This window comes from Mycteria americana, chromosome Z, assembly GCF_035582795.1.
Source record: "Mycteria americana isolate JAX WOST 10 ecotype Jacksonville Zoo and Gardens chromosome Z, USCA_MyAme_1.0, whole genome shotgun sequence".
Lineage (NCBI taxonomy): Eukaryota > Metazoa > Chordata > Aves > Ciconiiformes > Ciconiidae > Mycteria > Mycteria americana.
Genome location: NC_134396.1, coordinates 34,238,183 through 34,260,302, shown reverse-complemented (window position 1 = coordinate 34,260,302; position 22,120 = coordinate 34,238,183). Strand labels below are relative to the sequence as shown.

General features: G+C 45.2%; 1 protein-coding gene across 1 annotated transcript; it reads right to left on the bottom strand.

Moving 5' to 3' along the window:
* Positions 1 to 18,604: 18,604 nt before the first annotated feature.
* On the bottom strand, positions 18,605 to 19,639 carry FOXB2 (forkhead box B2). Its single transcript, XM_075527506.1, is given in 3 exon segments — positions 18,605 to 19,081; positions 19,179 to 19,255; positions 19,258 to 19,639. Coding segments are annotated over 3 exon segments (936 nt in total).
* Between the last annotated feature and the right edge of the window lie 2,481 nt (positions 19,640 to 22,120).

Below are 22,120 nucleotides of genomic sequence, written 5' to 3'. Positions count from 1 at the left end.
TCTTAAATTGTTACCAAAATGAAAATAATGAATGGATACTATCCCATCATTCTCTTTAACCAGAATGACCTTTTGATGACGGTATTTGAGAAAAGGGACTTAACTTTGAAAACTACTTTACCTAAATTTACCTACATCAGGAGAATCTTTTTCAGTCACAAGCATTTACGCTGTTCTTCATGGGTTTTATGATGTGTTCTTCAACACCAAAATATTGTGAGTTCAGTTCAACTTGAACCAACTGTGTCTGTGTCAGAGGAAAAAAAAAAACAGAAAGACCAAAATCTTGTGAAATCCAGCAAATCATTCTTGCTTGTGCATTTTTTTCCATAAAAGTGAAGAATTTTAACTTTCCTGACCATTTGAAGACAATCTCATTTCACTTCAAATCCCTAGTATAACCAGAGGCAAGAGTACCTCACCAGTGTGTAAGTCTGTGAAATTTATTTATTATTTATTTTAATAGTCTGTGTGAGTGAAGGATTTGAAAGACCACGTTTTAGTTATGATTTCCCATAGGTATTTGGGGTCATATGTTTAAGAGCGTGTGATGTACTTAAAAGTTATGTCTTTCAGCAGTCTCCAGTACTGACTTCATGAGTCTGCCCTTTTGAAAAGTACCCTCTATCATATTTATGATGTTGTCTTACTTAAAGTGGGTACTAATCTAAGTCTACTGAAGGCTTGATTGTGGCTGTCACAGCAGTGAATCCCATGGGGACACCATGGGTTTGAGCAATGATTTCTGTGCTGTATTGGTGACTTTATAACTCGCCTCCTGGTCATATCTAAGTCTTGTCACTCTCTCCCCCTCGGTATTTCCAAGGTACTCTCTTTCTACAGCTCTCTCTTTCTTTCTTCTCATTCATATTGATTATCACAAGATCATCCTCCTACTTTATCTTTCTTTAGTTTCTGCACAACATTGTTGCTAACCTCTGCTTAAAGAAGAGGTTTAAAATCTCATCTTAAATTCTTTTTGCTTTCTTTCCACTCAGTATATCAAATCTCAAGCCTCTCTTTGCTTACTCTTTTTCTCTATTACTCCATTTTCTTTCACTCTGCCAGTGCGCACAAGCACTCATATTCACCAGATTTTGATATAACAATTCTTAGTCACAAATGCATCTCCCTGTATGCATGATTCAAGCTCCCTGTTAGAACCTATGAGAATCCTGCCTTATCCGCATTCAGCTTACCTCTAAAACTCACTTCGGCTATTTGGTTTACAGCAATTTCTAATACATTTTAATTTTATGGTTTTTATAATTATATAGATATTATTTTATTTGTATAAATGGTATGCAATTTGTCTATTATTTTTCCCCTTCTGGTCTCTGTCTGTAGGTGACAGGCTCTTCAGATCAAGGCTATCTCAGGTACCCAGTTGGCATTATTCATCCTATTGCTGGAATCATTTTAATGACAAAGTAACAACTACCTAATCACACCATCACCACTCTACTTTTATGGAAATATGAAAAACATTATGCTAAGAAGCATTTTCAAAAGATAAACAAAAATAATTAGGGCATGCACCTTTTTTCTGTTTCTCTATTCGTGTAAGATCTCCAGGTTATAATAGCTTGTATAAAAAAAGTCCATCTCTCATGTTAGTCATGGACAGTTCAAAACAATGTACAGGCTTAAAAGTGATTGCAAGTTAGAAAGAAATAATTTCCTGGGACCAGATTCTCCCTTGTTGACATTTACTGTAGCCACTTATATTTGTGCAAGATAAGCATGAGTCAGCACCAAAGTAAAGCTCTGCATTCACTTTCATTGATGGCCATTTGTACCATATTTTGTCCTGGAATAAATAGCTTTAACAGGCCATGAATCAACACTCTGAAAAGTCTAGATTACCCTCCGTGATCTAGTACTGACCTGCTTATGTTGACAGTGTTTTCATTCTGAAGTCCCTTTCTGTGTAATGGATAGAAGAACAAAGATACTTGAGTCTAAAGGAAGGCTCCGCAGCTACAGCTGCACAGACAAGAGTTATTGTATTGGTGGAACTATTGGAAGTGACAATTCCTGTATGCTTCACTGGTATACTGATACTTGGACGTAGGTGATTTTTCATCTCATAAATAAATAGTACGAAGTGAGAATGATAAACATGGCTGGATAACTGCAGCCTAACTTGTCAGTCCTCACTCAAATAGGACCCCTGTTTGTTTGCTCAGTATTTACTGGGATTATGACTTACCTCTGCATTGCTCTGGTTTTAGCATCTCTTTATTGATTTCTGTGTACACTGAAAGAAAAGAAGCAGAGTATAACAAAGTATAAGTATTTCAGTATTATATAAATACACATAGGTAGGAATAGTTTCACAGAAGCATGGGTATGCCTGGGCCAGGTAGCAGAATCCAGGTAGCAGAATCCCTGGATTTAGGTGTCCAGCATCCCCACAGAAAATATTTGCTTCAAACTGGGATACGTCAAAGTCCCTTCAACAAGATGCCTCACATAGCCAGTGATGACAGAGTGTTAAGCTCCATTCCTTTATTCTGTGGCTGGAGAGGATGTGTGCCGTGGTTTCCAGCTACTCTGTGGTACAGCATTCACTCAGGCTGCATCAGACCTGGTGCAACTCCTGTGTAAGGAGAGTGAAATCTCCCGTCTTCCTGGAGCATGCTGTTAATTAGCTGTCCCATGCCACACAGGGCAGTAACACGTTCCCTAAGTGGCTAAAATTCCGTTGGCTAGGAATTAGATGAGCCAGATGCAGGGACAGTGCTCAGTCGTAGCCCTTGCCATCTTTAAAACTTTGCTCTTTTTTTATTACGTGCATAGAGACTGAAGCCCAAAACCCTTTCCCCAGTAGGCAAAAGATTCCCAGTGTCATATTGTTAACCACATCTCCTAGCAGCCAGATAATGTGATAGAAAGAGAAGACCTTGCTGAGACCAAGAAAAAAGTGACAGATTCACCCATTAAGCGGAAAAGGAGGCAGTCCTGTGGAGGCACTAGCCATTCCCAGTTACGCTGCGCTGCTCAGAGGAAAAGTCAGCAGCTGGGCAGCTTTCTGCCATTCCCTCTCCCATTCCCTGGGCTGCCACCCCATGTGTGACAGAGACCAGCCTCTGGGCCACTCTGAACTGGTCCCTAGGCACTAGCAGTACGATGTAGTGACAGTACCTGCAGAATTTTTGGTTTCATTGTTTGATCAAATTCTCTCTGAAATCACATATACTATAAATGACAATTAAATAAACTGTATCTCTATATACAATATTTATGTTATTTTCATATCGGGATGTTGGATAGTCTAATGAACTGTATAATGCTGATGCTAATGTTTTCCTATACCTATTAAGAAAGGGTAGCTCTACTCCTTATTCTGAGTGGCTAATCTGCTTTAATATGCTTGACCCCTAGACAATTGTGACTATGTGCCAGAAATGGAGAATGTATCAGCAATTCTGCATGTAGAACAGGCAGATCTACAGTTTTTCACCAAAACAGGAGCCTGATCCGACTCCTGGTGAAGTCAGTGGGACTTTTCCTTTTGATGTCAGTAGGAACAATAGCAGAGCTATACAATTTCCTTGCCTAGAGCTTTATTTATTCTGACTATTGTAGGGAATTTTTTTAAACTTCTGTTCCAAAAGAATGGAATCAGTGGTATAGACTGGCACAGATGGGCCAGTGCTCCAATCTAAGCTTTTATACATCTAAAAGACACAGCGGTTAAAAGACGGCAGATAGTGACACAGCACAGAATCTGAGTTGTATTTAAGCAGCCATTCCTCAATTTTAGACAGGTTTTTTTTAAGCTTCCTTCATTGTTCAATATTTGTTTTATGATCATCAGGAAGGTAGTTGTGGAAGCCAGTAATGTTTCTCATGGGGATGCAGTCAGAACCATAACCCACTAATAAACATAAATTAGGGTGTAACTCATGTTAACCTCACACTAGAAAGCAGAAAAAACACAGAGAATGTGTCTCTTGAAAAAAACTTTAATAGCCATAAAAAGGACTGTAAAAGGGGAAATAATATGTAATTGAAAGAGCCTATGGCTAACGTTTATTTGTGTCAGTAATATAAAATAGATGTCAAGCACTGGAGAGAAAAAAGTTATATGAAAAAATGAGATTTTCTGCTTCAAACTCATTAACTGTCAGTGTGGAGCTTTAGCCTGCATAATATTTAGACACATGATAAAAGCCAAGTTTTGGTACTGGAATGATGAGAAGTGGTAGCAGGAGCAGGATTATAAAAATCCCAGTAATGGGTACTTTTTTGAAGTCTCTTCTCACAAATTAATGAGATTATAAATATGTTGCATTTTAAAGAGAAACAAGTTCTAGATTTGTGGTTAAAAGAAAGACTTGGAACTTTGGCAGTTCATACTTCCAAAAGGCAAAGAAAAAGTTTTGTGGGTTGTGGGGAAGGCAGAGTTCAGGAGTTTTGAATGGCTCGAGTTAGCAGTACATTGCCTTGGACCAAGTATATTTCGTGCACTGGAAAGGCAACAGACAAAATGGAAAGTTTATCCTGTATACTGTGTTTTAATGAAAGTGGAAGAGCAAATTGCTCTGCTTTTGGTTCATGGCAATGATCACTAAGCATAAAGATCCCTGAGACAGTAATGTATGTATGTTTTACTTTTGGATACTCCCATTTTCTTTTAGTGAATCAATTCTGTTATGAGACAAAAAGACCTGACTTCAACGTTCACCTTGACAGGCTGTTTTATGTCATGTTTTGTGTTTCTGCAGCACACCTCCATTCTCCACGCACACACACACACACACACACACAGAGTTTTGCTTTGTTTATGAGGAGCACAAAAGTCTACTGTTTCAGTGGACTTTGGCATAAAATTCTTACATCACAAATTCACTAGAAAATAATGTGGATAGTTTGTGGATAATTTGGGGTTAGTTATTTTGTGAAAGACTAAATTATTGGCTTTGCAAGGTAAACTATGCAGAAAAGATGTCTCACAATCCCTCAGGTGTTTCAACAACTCTTTTTTTTTTTTCATTGCTACATTAAAGGAAAGATAATTCATTTACAGAACTGTTGCTCCACCACTAGCTTGGTGGCATTTTCCAGCAGAATTCTTTGCACATAGGGTCAATCCCCATTTTTATAGCTGTCTGCTGCATTTGCAAAAGGAGGATTTTGCAAATATTGTATATCTTTAGCCATTTAATTCTCATCAAATAGTCTACATGCTGCAAAGCAGTCTTCCATATCACCTTCTAAAGGTTAGTTATTTTAACTACAAGACTACTGTTCGGGGTTGAAGACAAATGCAAAATACCATGTTCGTGTTTGCTATTTGTCTCATGCAGCTTACCTGATTAGTTGCTGTTAAAGCAAGTGTATTACAAATACTCATCCTTCAAGGCAAGTGTAAAGGGTAGCCTGTAACTTCAGTAGTGCCACTGGGAATATATTTGACCTCACACCTCCAATCCTGAGATTGTTTAACCATATCCCACAACTAGTGAATTTCAATTATTTGTTCAGAGGAGCCATTCATAATTGCCTGGTGTAAGCCTGCCTTTAGGATGCAAAGCAGAAAACAATGAAAATGCTACACTGGCAAATTAGAACAGCAGCACTTAAATGTATAAATTAACTGGGCCTCTTTTCACAGCTTTCCCTTTCTATTCTGAGAGGCCTCAGTCTGGTGACATCAAAGACAGGATTATGTGAGAAGATAAAAACTTGATCTAATGTCCATGTTTGAAGTCATGAAAGTCCTCTTCTCTCCAAGCCAAAATAACCCTCCTTATAACACAATGAGCCAGGGTCCAGGTGCAGGGGGGGGAAGGTTTTGGCAAGGCACTGGGGATATCTCACAGAAGCCAAGGAGTTGTACATTAAGCCATAATCTTCCCAAATGTGCTAAAAGATTGTGTGTAGGCTTTGGAAGCTTTGTCCTGTCAATTAATTTGTTAAGTCTTTCTTTTAATTGAAGGATGCTATTATGCATGCGACTGGATTTGCCTTTAATGAGAGTTTAACCTGTTTCACCTACTTACAGAGAAACCTACATCATGATATATGAGGAAGAAACAGGGAATGCTAAAATAGACGATCATCTAAGAGTACACTGTGGTCATATCTTGTTAGCTTCCATGCATGTTACATTCCATTTCTGATGTATCTGATACACTGCCTACAGATTACAAAAGGATTTAGAATGTAAGGCAAAAGGATGGGCTTTTTATACTTGTTCCTCTCAGCGAGGAAGTCTTCTTACGTTCAAATATTCTCTCATGTGGTGAAATGATCTGCTCTGAGTCTCTAAAAATTGTCTGAGACCAATGCAAATTTTCACCTTGTAAAGATGTGCGGCTTCAGTGCTTCATAAAAATGACTTTTGTTTTAATGTGAGCATCTCCAAAACACATGCCCTTAAAGTTCCTGCTCTTAAAACAGTGAAACAACTATCATGGGCTAGGACAGTCTCTCAACAGGCCAAAGCAAGTGCTTCTGTCCAGCTTAAAATGCATGCCAGTTACTCTAAGATTTTATAAACGTCAGATACTAGTGAGAATGTTTGCCATTTGTACAACCTATGATCCTGCTATATGGTCCTCTCTGCCCTGCATTTTCAGTCTATGATGCATATTGACTAACAGAAGAGATACAGAGGCAGCAGTCTTTCAGATCGTAACTATGGACAATCAGATGCAACAATCCATGTGAAAAATAGGGTATTAATATACCGTATGTCTGATATTCCCCACAGCCTCAATTCCAGTATTGGACAATTCGCAATAATTTTATCATATTCAGTTCGACTCCAGTGGTGGGAGAAGATTTTTCAGTGGTGTATTTACGATGACTTTAAAATAATGTATCCTTTACAAGTATTACTACTGTTTATTTATCTTATGTACATGCTTTCAGATGAATAGCTATGTTTTTATAGAAATATTGGAACAAATATCTTTCACTCAATTTGAATTTTGATGGCAAATTCAATACTATTATTCAACAATATGATTTTATACTGGTTTTTTATGTATGATCTGTGTAGTTACATATTTTGATGGCTATAAAGTAGTTTAATTTCTTGCTTTTACAGTTGCATCCAGGTACACATAATTTCTAACTGCCAATTCCCAAACTCCCTGCCTAGCTATATCTATTACTTGTAAGGTCATGTCTCCTTTCTCCTACTGAGTTTGTCATTAAATGCATCGTGCCCTTTTCATTTCTAAAAGGTTTAGAATTGGATACTCTATTGAATGGAAAGCTTTATTAGTGCCAGTTTCACAGAAGAGCCATCAGTAGCATCTTTGTTAAATTAGTCCCTGACAGACAAGATATTTTTTAATGTTTCTTCATGATGCGGGACACGCAAATCAGTGCTAGTTCTATAGGCAGGTAGCATATTAATTAGATTTCACCAGGACACATAAACCATTAGAATATGCATTTTCCACTGCTCTTACTGCTATGACATAACATTTATGACAAGTCAGCCTTACAGGTGGATATTTTCTTCCGGTCTAGCTCTCAGGCAGCACAGTGATGCTGAAGTGATTGGATAAGTACAAAGAAAAGTTTTCATTACTTGATGATGGTGGGAAGGCCCTCATAGAATATTTTCAAGATGTTAAAGGGGGAGCAACTTTAATCCTGCAAGAGGCCCTTGAGGCTTCTTTTAGCATTTGCAGCTCTGGGTGGTCTAGCTGAATCCTTTGTGGTCATTAGCGTCCCCCTAAGCATTTTGATGACAATACAATTCGTGGAAATTCTTGGGACAAGGGCCTGCGAGAATATTTAACAAGCTCTCAGCATCTTTTATGGCTTCTATGCAGCTTTCATCCCCCCATCTTCCTGTATTTTTTCTCTGCTAGATAAAGGAGCAGGAAAGGTTTCGTAAGCAAAATAATTGAGAATACATAGAGAGTTGCATAACCAAGAAGAACTGGGTAGTGTCCATGCTAGAGCTGAAAGCAGTTGCCTAATTGGTTAGGTGAAAACAACAAAAAGCTGACATCCATCCATCTCTCCATACTTGGGGCCGGACGCTGCCATCTGCCAGCATCAGGAACTCAAGGCACAGTGACACAGTTCTTCCAGGGAGCCAAAACTCCATGGCCCTTGGAAAAGGGATAATGCTAATTAGAAACCACAGAGCTCAAAGGGATGAGGAAAACTGATTAGCTAGCTTAGCTCCGTAAGAAAATGAAAATATTTGGCTCAGATAAAGCTCAAAGGAAACAGGAAATTTGTCTGAATTCAGCCTGTCTCTGAGGCAGTGCTGGGACCCAAAGCTTATTTTCATGGGAGTGCAAGTGGATTTTACTGCTTCTTTCCAAGTAGGACAGGTACCAGCAACTACCCCAGAGTTTTATCAATGCAATGGTTTATTTCATAAGACTTTAGTTGTTTTCATCTATGCATTTCTGGGAATTGAATTAAACTATCAAAATGAAAGGCTCTTCCCATGAAAGGGAAGAGGAGCTTGCAAGTGAGGCTTGAACCAATATTTGTGAGACTTAGATGCAGCCTCTGACTCTGCTACCAGCTACCTAAGCAAAGTTAGGTTTTCTTTCTGTGGTCTGCCTGTAAAATAAGACAGTAGTGCCTTTTGTTCTTCTACGTCTATCTCTGTTCAACATCTAGCATGAAAAAAACTTGGTCTTGACTGGACCCCCTGATTTCCTGAGTGAGTAGACTGAAAAAATGTACTTCAATTCTCATATGACTTGCAAGTTCCACAGAATGAAAATGTTATAGCTTTGATTTTTGTTTACCTATTCCTTTGTTATGCCAGTGCCTTTCACTAAGGAGATCCTGCAGGGATCATTTGGCCTGGTGGGCTAGAAAGTAAAATGTTCCTATAAGCATAGCAACTGTATTGAAAAGTTTGGGAAGCCATAGAGAAGTCTCCAAATGTCCTGGCTATAGTGGGTCAAAGTAATTGAATCCTTTCCTTTCATTATATCCACCAGGATTGGAATAGAAACCACGTGAATCTACCCTTCCTCTTAGCCTTCTGTGGCTATTGGGGGAATTATCACCTGGATGTCAGTATTCTGATTAAATATTTAATGAGAAATTTTAAAATCAAAGAAAATCAAAAGTAAAAACATCTTCATCATCAGCAACAAAGGTTAATTTTGTGAGTTATCTTCAATGTGCCTTTGTTAATTTTGATTGAGTAAAAGCCATTGAATATCCCTTTCATATTTAAGAGCCCAAAATTTATGTCTGCACAGCTTGTGAATCTTTCTCCATTAATAAGCCAATTCATGCACAATTCTAATTCTGTTGACATGTCATCTGTAAGTATTATGTAGAACTTTCAAAATGACCTTCCAAAATTTTGAGATTGAAGTATTACATTTCACCAAGCATTGGCAATCTTGGGAACTTTGTCCATAAATTTCCTACATTCTTGCATTGGATTCTCAGTGTAATTTTTTGTGTTTTAAATTTGGTATTTTTGTTTCAACAGCACTGACAGCATTGTTGGAAAAAAGTGTAAGTGAAGGAAAAGTGAAATAATTTTACTGACCCTGTAATATTTTTATTAACGCTTATCAATAAGAAAGTGTATCTCATAGGCAACTAGGATGTTCCCATCTGTAGGATGAAATTGGATTATTTCAGGCTGCATTGGTACAGGTTTCTTGACTTTAGTATTCCCCTCCTAAGTGATGAAAAAGTGCCAGAGATTTTGTTTTCCTTGACTGAATCATGTGTAATAATGCTATGAATTAAAGAAAAGTCACACGACAATCCCAGGACAGAGATTGTTGGTCCCAGGATGAAAAATTTCAGACTGAAAGGGTATGTGAAAGCTTTCCTGCTGTTCAAAAGAGTCAAATCCTCCCCAGGACAAGAGTGAAACCTCGTTAGAGGCCTTGCAGCTACCCTCTACACCAAAATTTTTGTGCTAGAAAGATATGTCCTTAGCAGACGGTAGTGACCAATCTCTTCTGCCTTCTGTCGTGAATTCCAAAAAAATCACCACTCCCCACTTTTGGGACTTCCAGAAAACTGCTGATACTCACGAGTTGCCTCTCTGATGGCAGCAAATAATTGCCACTAGTGTGGTCCCACTCTTCTTCATGGCCGTCTAAGTAGGGAGTAGTTCCAGGTGGCAATTTTAATTTTCAGTAAATCAGAGGAATATGGTTGAGTACAGCAGTTTTCTGATTCCTGGCTGGGAGGAATGTGTGTTTGTGATGCTTCTCAGGCACGATTAGGAAAACTAAATCTGTTGGCAGCAGGCTTAACTTTCCTATAAAAATTCTTCTCATTGAAGAAATTGTAGAGTGTCAGTAGCTGACAAAATGGCGTAACATTGTAACATCTGCTAAGCTAGTATTTCTTCACAATAAGTAGAGAATTGATTACAAAATTGCATACTCCAGGACAACTTAGGAGGAATTCACTGTCAAACTAGGAGAACATGGATTGTAAGTGGGTAGTGGATAGACACTTTTCAGTTTGGTACCATGGAGCTGGAGATACAATCAGAAACTAATAAAACTCAGTATAGTAAATAAAAAAGTACTGTGCAAGGAAGGAAGAACTGGGGGTGACAATAAGAGTACCATGTGTATGCTAAAGGTAATAGGAATCCATAAGAACTTTTAATTTCTTTCTTGGCCTTCATTCATATTCCTGAATATTCAATGAGTTTTCTACTCACTTGTTGGAAAAGGGAATCCTCTGAGTTGCTTGTATCTGGCAAGCCTCCTCAGATACCTTTGTTACAAAACCTAAAATGCATAAATTTACATGTCATGTTACTTAATTTCACATTATTTCAGTGTGTAGTCAGCCCTTGTGTGAGGTTCTAGTCCTGCTCTACTTACACTGATGATTTGCCAGGCACCATGGTACCAAACTCTTTACTGAAGCTCTGTCCAATATTCAGTCTATTGCACTACTTTTATTTTCACTAAAAATCCATTACAAGAGAAAAGCATCAAGCTATTCTGTCATAGCTTGCATTTGATGCATGCAAGTTGCATTTACCCCATTTTATGCTTGTATTTGTTATTCTTTCCTTCACAATTCCTTGTCCTTCAAAATAAAGTCAGCCTAATAGGCTGACATTTTTCCATCTATTTTCCTTTCATTTCTGTCTGGAAGTTTGCACATGAAATATGCTGATGACAGAGAGATGCATTCTCAAAGCAGAGAAAAGATGGAAATGTAAAATCTGGAGCAATATGCATTTTGACCCCCAATTTAAGCCCATGTTTTCAACCTACTAGTTTGTTTGTTTGTTTGTTTGTTTGTTTGTTTGTTTTCAGCCTGGTGAGTAAGTTTTTTAAAAAGCTTATAAACAGACCTAATGTAAAGATACCAGAGGCTCAGTAAGGCTATCAATTCACTTGTTATCTGTTTCACTGGTGTAACTGGTGTAACTTCATTTTGAAGATGTATCATATTAATCCTTTTATGGTTTTGTCTTTATCTCTGTTGCAAATACTTGAAGAAGAAGCAATAAATTTATTCTCTTTCTAGGTCTCATCCCAAGAGTCCTATTCAGCTTTAAAAATTGTATATTGCAATAATCAGCCAGCAATGTACCATGTTACATTGCATTTTCTTCCAAGCTCAGATGTACCAGGAAGGATTTTTATGAGCAGTCAGTAACAAACAGTTAAACAAGATGTAAGCACCTATCAGTTACAGCCATACATTTTATTAAGCATATGAAGTATCACAATAATTTGCATATTTACTAATCTGTTATGGTTCAAATTCATACCAACCACAGTTAAAATACCACATGGAGATTAAGAAAACTCTAATTTCAAGCCTTAGGAGGGGATAAATCCAAATCACACATCCTACATAAAGCAATAGGTTAATAAAACACAAATGGCTACTACAATCACATTACTAAGTTCTCTTACATTTTTCCCAGCAAATGACCGTTTTCCAGTAGCAGTTCTATGGTGCAAGCAGTACATGAAAATACGTTTTTTCTCCTTTCTTTCTGCACTTTTGTCCAGAATTAATCATTGATTGAGCTTCAGATTATTCAGATCGTCATGAAAGGAAGACCTGATCCACACTGGGAGTTTGTTCTGTAGTATGCAGAGTTAAAAGCCTTTTTCTGTTAGAGTGAAGATTTATAATAAGTAACAATTACCAGCCCTTACCAGTAAAAGAACCCTTTGCCTAATAATATATTCACTGGGTAACACTGTGTTCAGCCAAAAACCTACCTTTTGACAGTAAGGAGCAGTGATTAGTTGACAAAGAATATCAAGTTGTTTTTACTTTTTCAAATGACTGCTTTAAGATGACTCTCTGGCTTAAAAAGGGGGGCATTCTTGGTCCCTGTGGTTGTTCAAAGGGCTGTTAGTGTCTATTGTCCAATGATTATTTTAATGAGTGATATATAATAAAAGCAGTCCATGCAGTGTGGGCTTACACCTTTCTCCCAGGTCTTTTGCCTTAAAAACAGATTTCTGTATCTCATTGAAAATTAGTACCTCTCCCAGTGTAGATTAAGCATCCATGTGAAGTTTAGAGAAATATTACAAGAGTCTGTGGTATATTATGGATGTCAAATGTATTAAAATTTAACTTTTAAAGCTCTGTGAAGCTCAGCATTAGAGTAATTTTTTTTAAGTTGTCAAGAACTTGATTATTTTCTCCTCCAAAAAGCAAGCAGTTTCTTTTCACTAGTCCTGTAACCAGAGAAGGAGCTATAAACAAAAGTAATACACTGACACCTCTCTCAATGCCTAGAGCAGCATGGATGCCTCAGACATGCATGGCATAGACATGCCCAGTATTATAGTACCAGGACACGGGCTTTTGGAGTTGCTTCTCCATCTTAGATTGGATTGAAATCCATACCTGTACTCAGTCTACTCTATCAGATATGTTGGCATAATATAAGAAGGACTGTCAGTCTCTCATGCTGAAGCTTTCTAATTGTTAAAATTGATTTCACCAGAAAATAAGCAAATGAATCCAGTCAGTGGGGTGCTCTCCTTGGAAAGAGGAACTTGGACATTCCTGGACAATTTAAAGTATTTTTCATATAAAACTTATGTAGTTAGCCTTTTGAGTCTGGATTCTTTGCATCTGCATCTCTGCATGCATCCATGATGTCTACTCTCATATATCGTACGCTGAAATAACTTCAATTTAGGACACTTGGCTAGGAATGGGAGTCACAGACCCTGGTCCCTTCTCTGATTAAGAACAACTGTCACAGGTCAGCCCAAATGTTCAGCTAGCCCAGTGTCCTGTCTCCAACAGTAAGCAAACAACGGGTGCTCTAGAAAGAGTAGGACAGGAAAAGCATGTAATGATACTTTCAGAAATATGTTACTAGCATCGCAAATCTGAGCAAGAGGTAGCAACTTTTTTATGGAACAACCCTCAGTGGATTATCTTACATGAATTTTCCAGTTCTTCAAACCCACGTAAAATTTTAACACCCTCAACATCCAGCAACAATGAATTGCAGTATTTAGTTATGTGCTGTGTGAAGTGTCCCCTCTTTCTCTTTGCTTTGAACCCTTTTGATGACTCCCAGTTCTGGTATTAAGAGAAAGAATGAGCAAGTGTGCCTTAGTCACCTTCTCCAGGTCTCTCATGATTTTATAAACTTGTGTCGTATATCTCTGTATATCCTTGTTTTCCATGCTGAAGAGTCTTAGTCTATTGAATTGCTACTTGTACAGAAGATGTACCTTTGATTATCCCATCTGATTCTCTCTGTATCCTGCCAGTTTTAATATATCTGTTTTCAGGTGTGGGGAACTTGCGGAACTTCTTGATGCATTCCAGTTTACTTAGGCTTTAAACAGGGACATGATATTTTCTGTCGTGTTCTCTGTTCGTTCCTAGTAATTTTGCTTTTTTCACAGCTAATGACTATTGAGCCAACCTTTTCATAGAGCTACCTACCATAACTTCATAAGAATCCTAAGTTCAGGACCTATTGTTATGTATAAAATCAGGATTATTTTCCCCATGCATATCAGTTTGCATATATCAACAACGAATTTCATCTTCCATTTTATTATGCTGTAACTCAGTGTGGATGTCTTTTGGCAACTCCCAATTTGTCAGCTATTCTTTTTTGTTGGTCTGAATGATTTAATATTAGTAAACATTTGTCACTTCCCTGTCTGTAACTCACCTTTTACACACCATGATTATGAATTTCTGGGACAGCCAACACCAGTCGCTGTGGCATTGTGCTGTGAAAATTTGCCATTTATCCCTATCCTTTCTTCCCTCTCTTCATCCATTATGTGTTTTCCCCAATGGCTGTTGGACTCTGCCTTTGTGGAAAAGCACCCAGGCCCTGTGGCTTATTTGACACTTCATGAAGCTTACATTTGTTGTTGCTATGTAATGGCATGACTTCACTAAAAAGCGTGACTCTTCTCCATGTGCCATTTTGCAGTTGACAGGTTTTGGTACACAGATGTGAATCTGAATCCTTTTGAGCTGAAGTGATCTTGACCTTAGATTTACTTCAGAGGTTCCAAGAAGGGTACTCTAACCATTAGGCTTTCCTACATGGGCAGTGCCAGTGACCACACTGTATAAGCAAAGAGGGAGGACCACTGATTCTTTAAATAAATAGGTAGCATACTTAAATACCTCCAGGACAGGGGCCTGTAGGCAGTAAGTTTTGGTATTTAGCATATAGATGTCTAAAATTATACCTGGTTTATCTAAAGCTGGTTAATCTAACCGTATGTTCACCAAAACTCCAGAAGCAGAGGTGGAACTTTACTTTTCAAAACTGAGGCTATTACAGATTTCAAGCACTTACAGTGATGACTGTATCTTAAAATAGGCTTTGTGGATAATGATTTAAAATAAAGTCTTACAATAAAAGGGAAACTCTGATCCCATAGCAGCAAAATTCCAAGCAGATTTGCCAGATCAATTTCTGGCCAGAGAGACTTCAGGACAGAATCAACGGAGCTGACAATTTCAGTTATGACACTGGTAGTTACATTGTAGCAGGTGTCACTGAGATCGCAATATATCCTTTTGAAACACTGCTGTCGTATTTCAAACCATAAACCACATTTAATCCTAGAAGTCTCACTGCATTTGCTTTTCTTTCAAACACATTTAATTCTAGAACTCTTACTGCATTTGCTTTTCTTTCTTGACTTGCATGCCCTATGGATTCATAACACACAAAGCATTGCCTCGATTAGGAATAGTTTCCCATAGGTAGAAATAATAATCACTACATTAGCTAGCCACAATAAATCAGAAGCATACTGGGGTGGGATCAATGCCTTTTCTTAGGCCTCCATTCTTCTAACGCGAGCTTTACTTCGCTACCTTTGGCAGTCTAATGATACGAAGATTAAGCTTGCTTGTCCTGCTTGCCACTGTTTCTTCGGTTTACGACCATCCTGCCTGCACCCACTCAGTAAAGGCTCAGCTGCCCTTTCTGTGCAGAACACAAATGTGCTTTAATCTGAAGGCAAGCAGTTTCTGCATGAGGTGTACCGGTATAGTAGACAGACAAAATCTTGTAGTTAACACACGACTGTTTTCCTGTTTGATTTGTCAAGTGAAAATCTTACCCTTCACCAGTTTACACCTGCTTTCCTGCTTGGAGGAAAGGGTACTATTTCATTTCTCTACATCTTGTACCATCATCTGTTTTTAAGCAGCATTGGGGTTGGGTTTGTTTATATATTGGGATTACTGGTTCTCGATACAAAATTTGTGTAACATTGCGAAGGCTACGTTTAGAGATGGAGCCCTTAAAAATAAGGAAAAACTGTATAAACTAGTTAGAAAATGTCTCTCCACTAGTTCATTTTCCCTTTCCCTCTGACAGCGTGACGTTGTCAGGTTCTGACCCTCTAATAATTTTCATTGTAGGAGCTACGAAGCGGAGCACCGTCTCTTGGTCATACGCAGCGGAGGCAACTGCCTCGGGAGCTCACCAAACCCTCCGGGCCAGCGGCCCGTGGCCTGAGCTCCCGCTCCCCTCAGCTGCCGCCGACGAGAACAGCGACCGCCAACGCCGCGTATTTACCCGGCGAGCGGCGGTCCGAGCCGCCGTCCCCGCCGCGCCTCCGCCCAGGCGCTGGGTGAGGGTCGGGCCCTCGGCCCCGCTCGGCGGCAGCCAGGCACCTTCTCCCGTCGCGACACCCCCCCGCGCCGGGCGCCCTGCCCCGGCAGCCGGGCTCTGTCGCGACACCTGCCCGGCTGCCCGGCCGCCCCCTGGCCCCGGCCGCCGCCCGCTCCCTGCCCGGGGCCGCGGGGGGCGAACGGCGGCGGCCCCTGCGCCTCCCCCCGCTGCGGCACCCGGCGCCGCGGCGCGGTGCTTCCCGGAGCGGCTCCGCACACCAAACCGAGTTTTCCCGCGTGAAATGTCGGGGATTGTCCAGAACCTGAAAAGTCTCCAGAATCCTCTGAATAATTCCCGGGAGGATTACCTCCCCTCCTGCTCCGGATTTCCCATTCCTCTCGCCCCTTAGACAGATGTGGGGGGAAAACTCGGCTTCCCTAAGACGCTTTGGAGCCCTAGACAGCAGCCACATCGAGAGCGGTGGGATATATTTAAGTACATCGAGCTATATAGAACTAGCGCTATTCGCGATTTATTTGGGGGACTGCTTTATTTATAAGCAACTAGTCTTTAGCAGCAGAAACATCGACTTGGCTCCCTGCCTAAGATGGAAGACAGCCGAGTAAAGAAAATGTCAAGCACTTTTTCTATTTCTTTATCATATCTTTGGGGTATCTGATCACTGCTCGATTTATCTGGCTGCGAAACTTTGAGGCAATTCCCCTTCCAGTCCGATTTCCAAACCGTGGTACCGATCCGTGCCTCGTTAGCATAACATTATCAGCAGTATTTTTGCAGCGCTAGCAATGTTATAATTCTGGAAATTAAGGTGTAACCCCCCTCCAGCGCAGAGGAAATCCAACAGTTCCAGCTGAATTTCAAGTGGTCGAACAGACCCCACGAGTGCGCGTGGGGAAAACTTTGGGCAGCCGGCGCTCGAGGCCGAGCAGGTTTGCTTTTCCTGGCAATAGTTTCTCTGGCTGGAAGTCCACCCAGGAGGGCCAGCCTGACTCAGGGCACCTTCCCGGGGCTGGGACTGCCACCGGGCGTCCCGGGGCACGGCAGCTCCGCCGGCGCCAGGCGGGTCAATCCCAGGCAGCGGCTGGGATCCAGCGCCCGCTGACACCGGTGGCAAAGCTCCAGTTGCCTTCAGTGGGATCGGGATCCGAGCCGGTGCCCGCTCCTCAGACCCGAGCGCCGGCGCTTCGCCCTTGAGCTGCGGGTCGCGGCGAGTCCAAGTGTCTCTGCGGCAGGGGATTTGCCTGTAAGAGGTTTCTGCCCCTTTCCTCCCCTTGCTTCGCCGCCAAGAAAACTTTGGGGTGCTCCTGTCAGTTTGGGGGTGCGGAGTGCGAAGCTACGCTACGAGCACGCGTTTCTTAACCGGTGTGAAAGGCGAGTATTTTAAACAGCAGCACCAGCAGAAGCAAATGAATAGATGGGCTTTAATGAGCATTGGTGTACAGCAGGCCAGACAGGGTACGGCAGCAATCACTCACAAACCAGCCGGGACTCATCAGCCAGTGCGTCGCTCTCTGACTTCTGATCCCGCTGCTTTACACAGACCTCTCGTCTGCTGGAAGGTTGTTTTCAGTGAAGTGCTTTTCCCGAATAATTTTTTAACTCTTTTTCTGTTGGCTGCCCCCCCGCCCTCCCCCCCGCAGGTTTTGGTGTTCACACTCACGTGGAAGAAACGCCAAGCAACACATACAAAATAGCGGTATCTGTGAGCGGTGAAAGGTGATGTGAAAAGCACAATCTAAGAATCGCCGGGCTGGTTTTATTTTAATGAGAAACTAGGGAATTCGGACACTCACTCACAGCTTGAAAGGCCAGGTCACACTTCAGTCCCTCCTAAGGTGTTGCCCTCCGATGTGAAATACTGGGATGGACTGTAAAAGCGTGAGGGGGAAGGACAAGTGATCGTTAGTTAAAGAAGCCCTTCGCCGTCAGTGCCGTTGTCATTTAAATTCCCACTAATTAATCGAGCTATTTAAAGCTTACTCTTCAAACAGCGAGCATTACGCGTCCTGAGGCCCCGCAGCTCGCCACGGTCCAAGGTAACCGCTTTGCCCACCTCTTTCGGAGCAAGACCTACAGGACGGCGGGGCAGGTTCCCGTCCCCCGGGGGAGAGGGAGAAGCAGCGTTCAGCGGGCTCCCCCCAGCCGCCGGCAGACTGCAGCCCCTCTCCCACCAGGCCCCGAGTTTCGCGGGACCTCCGGGCCGGCCGCCCAGGGAGAGGGGCTCGGCGGGGAGCCCGGGCTGCACGGCCGCCCCTGTCGCAGGCTGTCGGGGCGGCGGGGAGACCTTCCCTCCCGGCCCCTTCCCCCGAGCCAGCCCCTTCGGCCCCGGCTGTGACTTTTCGCATCACCTCTCCGCCACTAACGATATTTAACGACGATAAAAGCTCTTACCTGCGACCTGGCTCTCAAATGATCTGATTGTACACAATATAAACACAGACACCGGCAGGGGTATAGTCATGAGATCGATCGGGTTTCCGGGCCGCACGCATGCCCTGGACCCCTGGGAGCCTGGGGGGCCTCTCTCCCCCCGCCCCCCGCCCCTTAGGAGTGCACCAGGACGGAGTGGAGGGAGCCCTTGCCCTCGGGGGTGTTGCTCGCGGTCTGTTCCAGCAGCGAAGCAGCGGCCGGGGAAGCGGCGGGGCAGATCTGTGAGGCGGCGACCGTCAGAGCGGGGATGGCGGAAGCAGCGGGCATCGCCGGCGCCGGCTTGATGGGCACCGGGACGGCGGGCATGGTCTGTGCCGGCGGGTGGCAGAGCGCCTTCACGGGCACCCCGAAGGGTCCGTAGTCGGGGGACACGGGCACGCCGGCCACGGAGTCCATCACCCCCACGTGGGGCCACATGGAGCTGACCACGCTGCTGAGCTGGCTGGGCACCGGGTAGCCCAGGTGGTGCATCACCGAGGCCAGCGGCAGCCCGCCGGCCTGCAGCACGCCCTTGTAATCTCTGCCGATGATGTTCTCGATGGCGAAGGGATGCTTGAAGCCCGAGGGCTGGCTGCTCCCGTAGGGCGAGAACTGCGGCAGCCTCCCCACGGCGGCGGCGGCTGCGGCGGCGGCCACGGCCGCCTCGGAGCCCGCCAGCCCCGGCACCTTGCCAGGGGGAGGCGGCGGCGGCGGCGGCGGGTGCGGATGGAAGTAGTGCACCATGTGCGGGGCGGGCGCCGGCGGCTTGCCGGGTCCGCCGCCGCCCGCCCCGCCGCCCGGCCCGCCGCCGCCGGGCAGGTGGTGCTCGGGGCGCAGGACCTTGAAGCGCTTGCGGCGGCGGAGGAAGCTGCCGTTTTCAAACATGTCCCCGCAGTCCGGGTGCAGCGCCCAGAAGCTGCCCTTGCCCGGCTGGTCGGGGCGGCGCGGGATCTTGATGAAGCAGTCGTTGAAGGAGAGGTTGTGGCGGAGGGAGTTCTGCCAGCGCTGCGTGTGCTCCCGGTAGTAGGGGAACCGCTCCATGATGAACTTGTAGATGTCGCTCAGGGGCAGCATCTTCTCGGCCGAGTGCTGGATGGCCATGGCCGTCAGGGAGATGTAGGAGTAGGGCGGCTTCTGGTCGCTGTACGAGCTCTTCCCCGGCCTGGGCATCGCCGCCCCGCCGCAGCCCTCCCGCGGCCGCACGACCCCGCCGCTCTGCCCCGCGCACGGCGGGCTCGGGATGCCGGGGACGGCGCTGCCCTGCCCCGCCGCCGCGGCTACATCCTGGGCGCCGCCCGCCCGGCCCACGCGCGACCGCCCCGCGTCCCGCCGCGGGCTCCGCGCGCGGCTCCCTCAGGCGGCCTCGCCCCGCGGGCTGCGCTCGCCTCGCCGCCCCGCCGCTCGCCGCAGGGGCAGGGGCAGCTGCCGCCCGGGCCGCGGGCACGGGGGGGCACGGGGCAGAGGCAGGTCCCGGCCCCGCTCGTGTCCCCGCGTTCCTCCCGGAGGCCGCCGAGTCTCCCGGGCTTCCCCGCTGCCGCCCGGCGCGCTCCGCGGGAGCCGGTGCTCCGCACGCACCGCGGGCTCGGGAGCACGAAATTACCCCGGACCTCCGCGGAGGCGGGGGCGGGGGGGGAACAAAAACGCCCCTCTCACCGCTCAGTCCGGTGTCCCCTTAAAAGTTTGCGGCGGAGGCGAGCGGCGGGAGCCGGCGGGGAGAGGAGGCGAGCGGGGCGGCCGCCGCCGTGGCTGTGGCGGGGCTGCGCGCTCCGCCGCGGTTTTGTAATGATGCCCGAGTCGGGAGACCCCCGCGGCTCCTGCTCTCTCGCTATCACATGACAGCGGCTCGGGGACTTGGCGTCTCGTGGAAAAGGAGCGGGAAGCGGCTCCCCGGCCCCGCTCTCACCCACACCTCCTCAGCAGGGCGAGGTGGAGCCAGGGGGCTGAGGACACGCCATGTGAGAGCGAGATCCGCTTTCAGAACACGGGGCAGGGAACAGCAGCCCGAGCGGGGACGCCCCCTCCTCCCCCCTCGCCCCCAGCTCTTCCGCAGCCCCCGTATCCACCTTCCTCCCCCTCGGCCCTCCCGCACAGCCCGGCTCCGAGCAGCAAGCGCAAAGGGCCTCCGAGGGCACCGCACCACCGGGAGGTGGAAAACGGGCGAGGTCTTTCCTCGTCCCAGGGGCGAGTCGTGCCAAGCATCCCGGGGAAACGGGCGTCAAGCTAGCCCCGGGAACCAGCAGGCGGGAAGCAGGGGCCCTTTGGAGTAATTTCTTAACATCCCTTTCATTAAGTTTAAACAGCTACGGGAAGCGTAGCACAAAAAGAAGAGAGATGAAAAAAATCCTACGCTCTTCTCTCCAAATCGTTACGGTCAACTCTCCTTACTGGCCGCGATGCGGCTCGTAGAAAGCAGTGAGAGAAGCAGCCAGAGCATCCTCCGCACGCTTCCAGACGAGCTGCTTAGCGCCAGTGTTGATTTAGACCAGCTCATTTGCAGGAATCAATGATCAGTGCAACAATTCATATCTATCTTCCAAACGTACTGCGCTACAGCGGGCAGGCTGTAGGTTTGAGCGGGAGGCAGGGAAGCCCGCTCTCTGTGCTGCCGCTGGAGTTGGAAGAAACCCTGCCCAACGCAAGCCGCTGCCAGAGCTCAATTAGCGCGATGCTACAGCAGGTGTCAGCATGAAAATGATCAGTCCGACTTTCATTGGCTAAATAAACAAATAGGTCCAAAGAGCCTTCCTATAAAACAAAACAAAAAAAGAGCCCTTTCCAGCCCACGCTTCCGCGCTGGTGCTGTGGGTCAGTCGCCGTGGGTGCCAGTTTCCGCGCGGGTGCCGGCAGGTGCGGCAGCGCTGGGGCCGGGGCCGGGACCGCGGTGCCAGCAGGACCCGGGGCCGCGGTGCCAGCAAGACCCGGCCTGCGGTGCCGCCCGCGCTCCGCTCCCGCCGGGGGGGGTGACCTGAGCACCAGAGCTAGTTGCCTCTCTACGAGTCAGGCGTTGCAGGTAGAAGGGGCGAACGGGGCGGGGGGAGGGAAAGAGGAAAAACCTTTTAGATGTCTACCTAAAATCTCTGCTAAGGCGGTGAAGGAAAAGACTAATTTAAATCCCTTCCTTAAGTAGCGTGTATTTAACAGTATTGTACCTGACCGAGGGCAGTCACGTGAAGAACGTAACCAAGGGTAAAGAAGAAACAGTAAGTAGCCAAAATTTTGGAAAGTCAAGTTTCGCGAGGAAGCGTGTGCTTTAAAAAACTTTCAGATTACTGTCGAAAGCATTCACTTTGCCCCTGAGAAACTAGGAGACACTTATGGTGGCAGCGACATTTACATCGTGCATCTTGGGGAGCTTTTCCCGCTATTTCCAGCACGGCGAGAGCCGGCATTCGGGCGTCTTTCCTGATGTGTCTGTGCGTTTTCCCCAAAAACGTTTTATTCTTGTTTTACTGATTAATTCCCGTCTTAACCGATTAGAAGCCCTGCTCCTATCCTCAAATTCTAAGTCCTGGATCTGAAAGTCATTGCCTGCCTCACCTCACCAGCTCCTAACTCGGCGTTTCCCCCCCGTACGGCATGGGTGCGGGTTTAGCCTGGCCCTTTCGCAGATCAACCCTCTCCATCTCCGTTGCAGTCGCATTTTATTTTTCG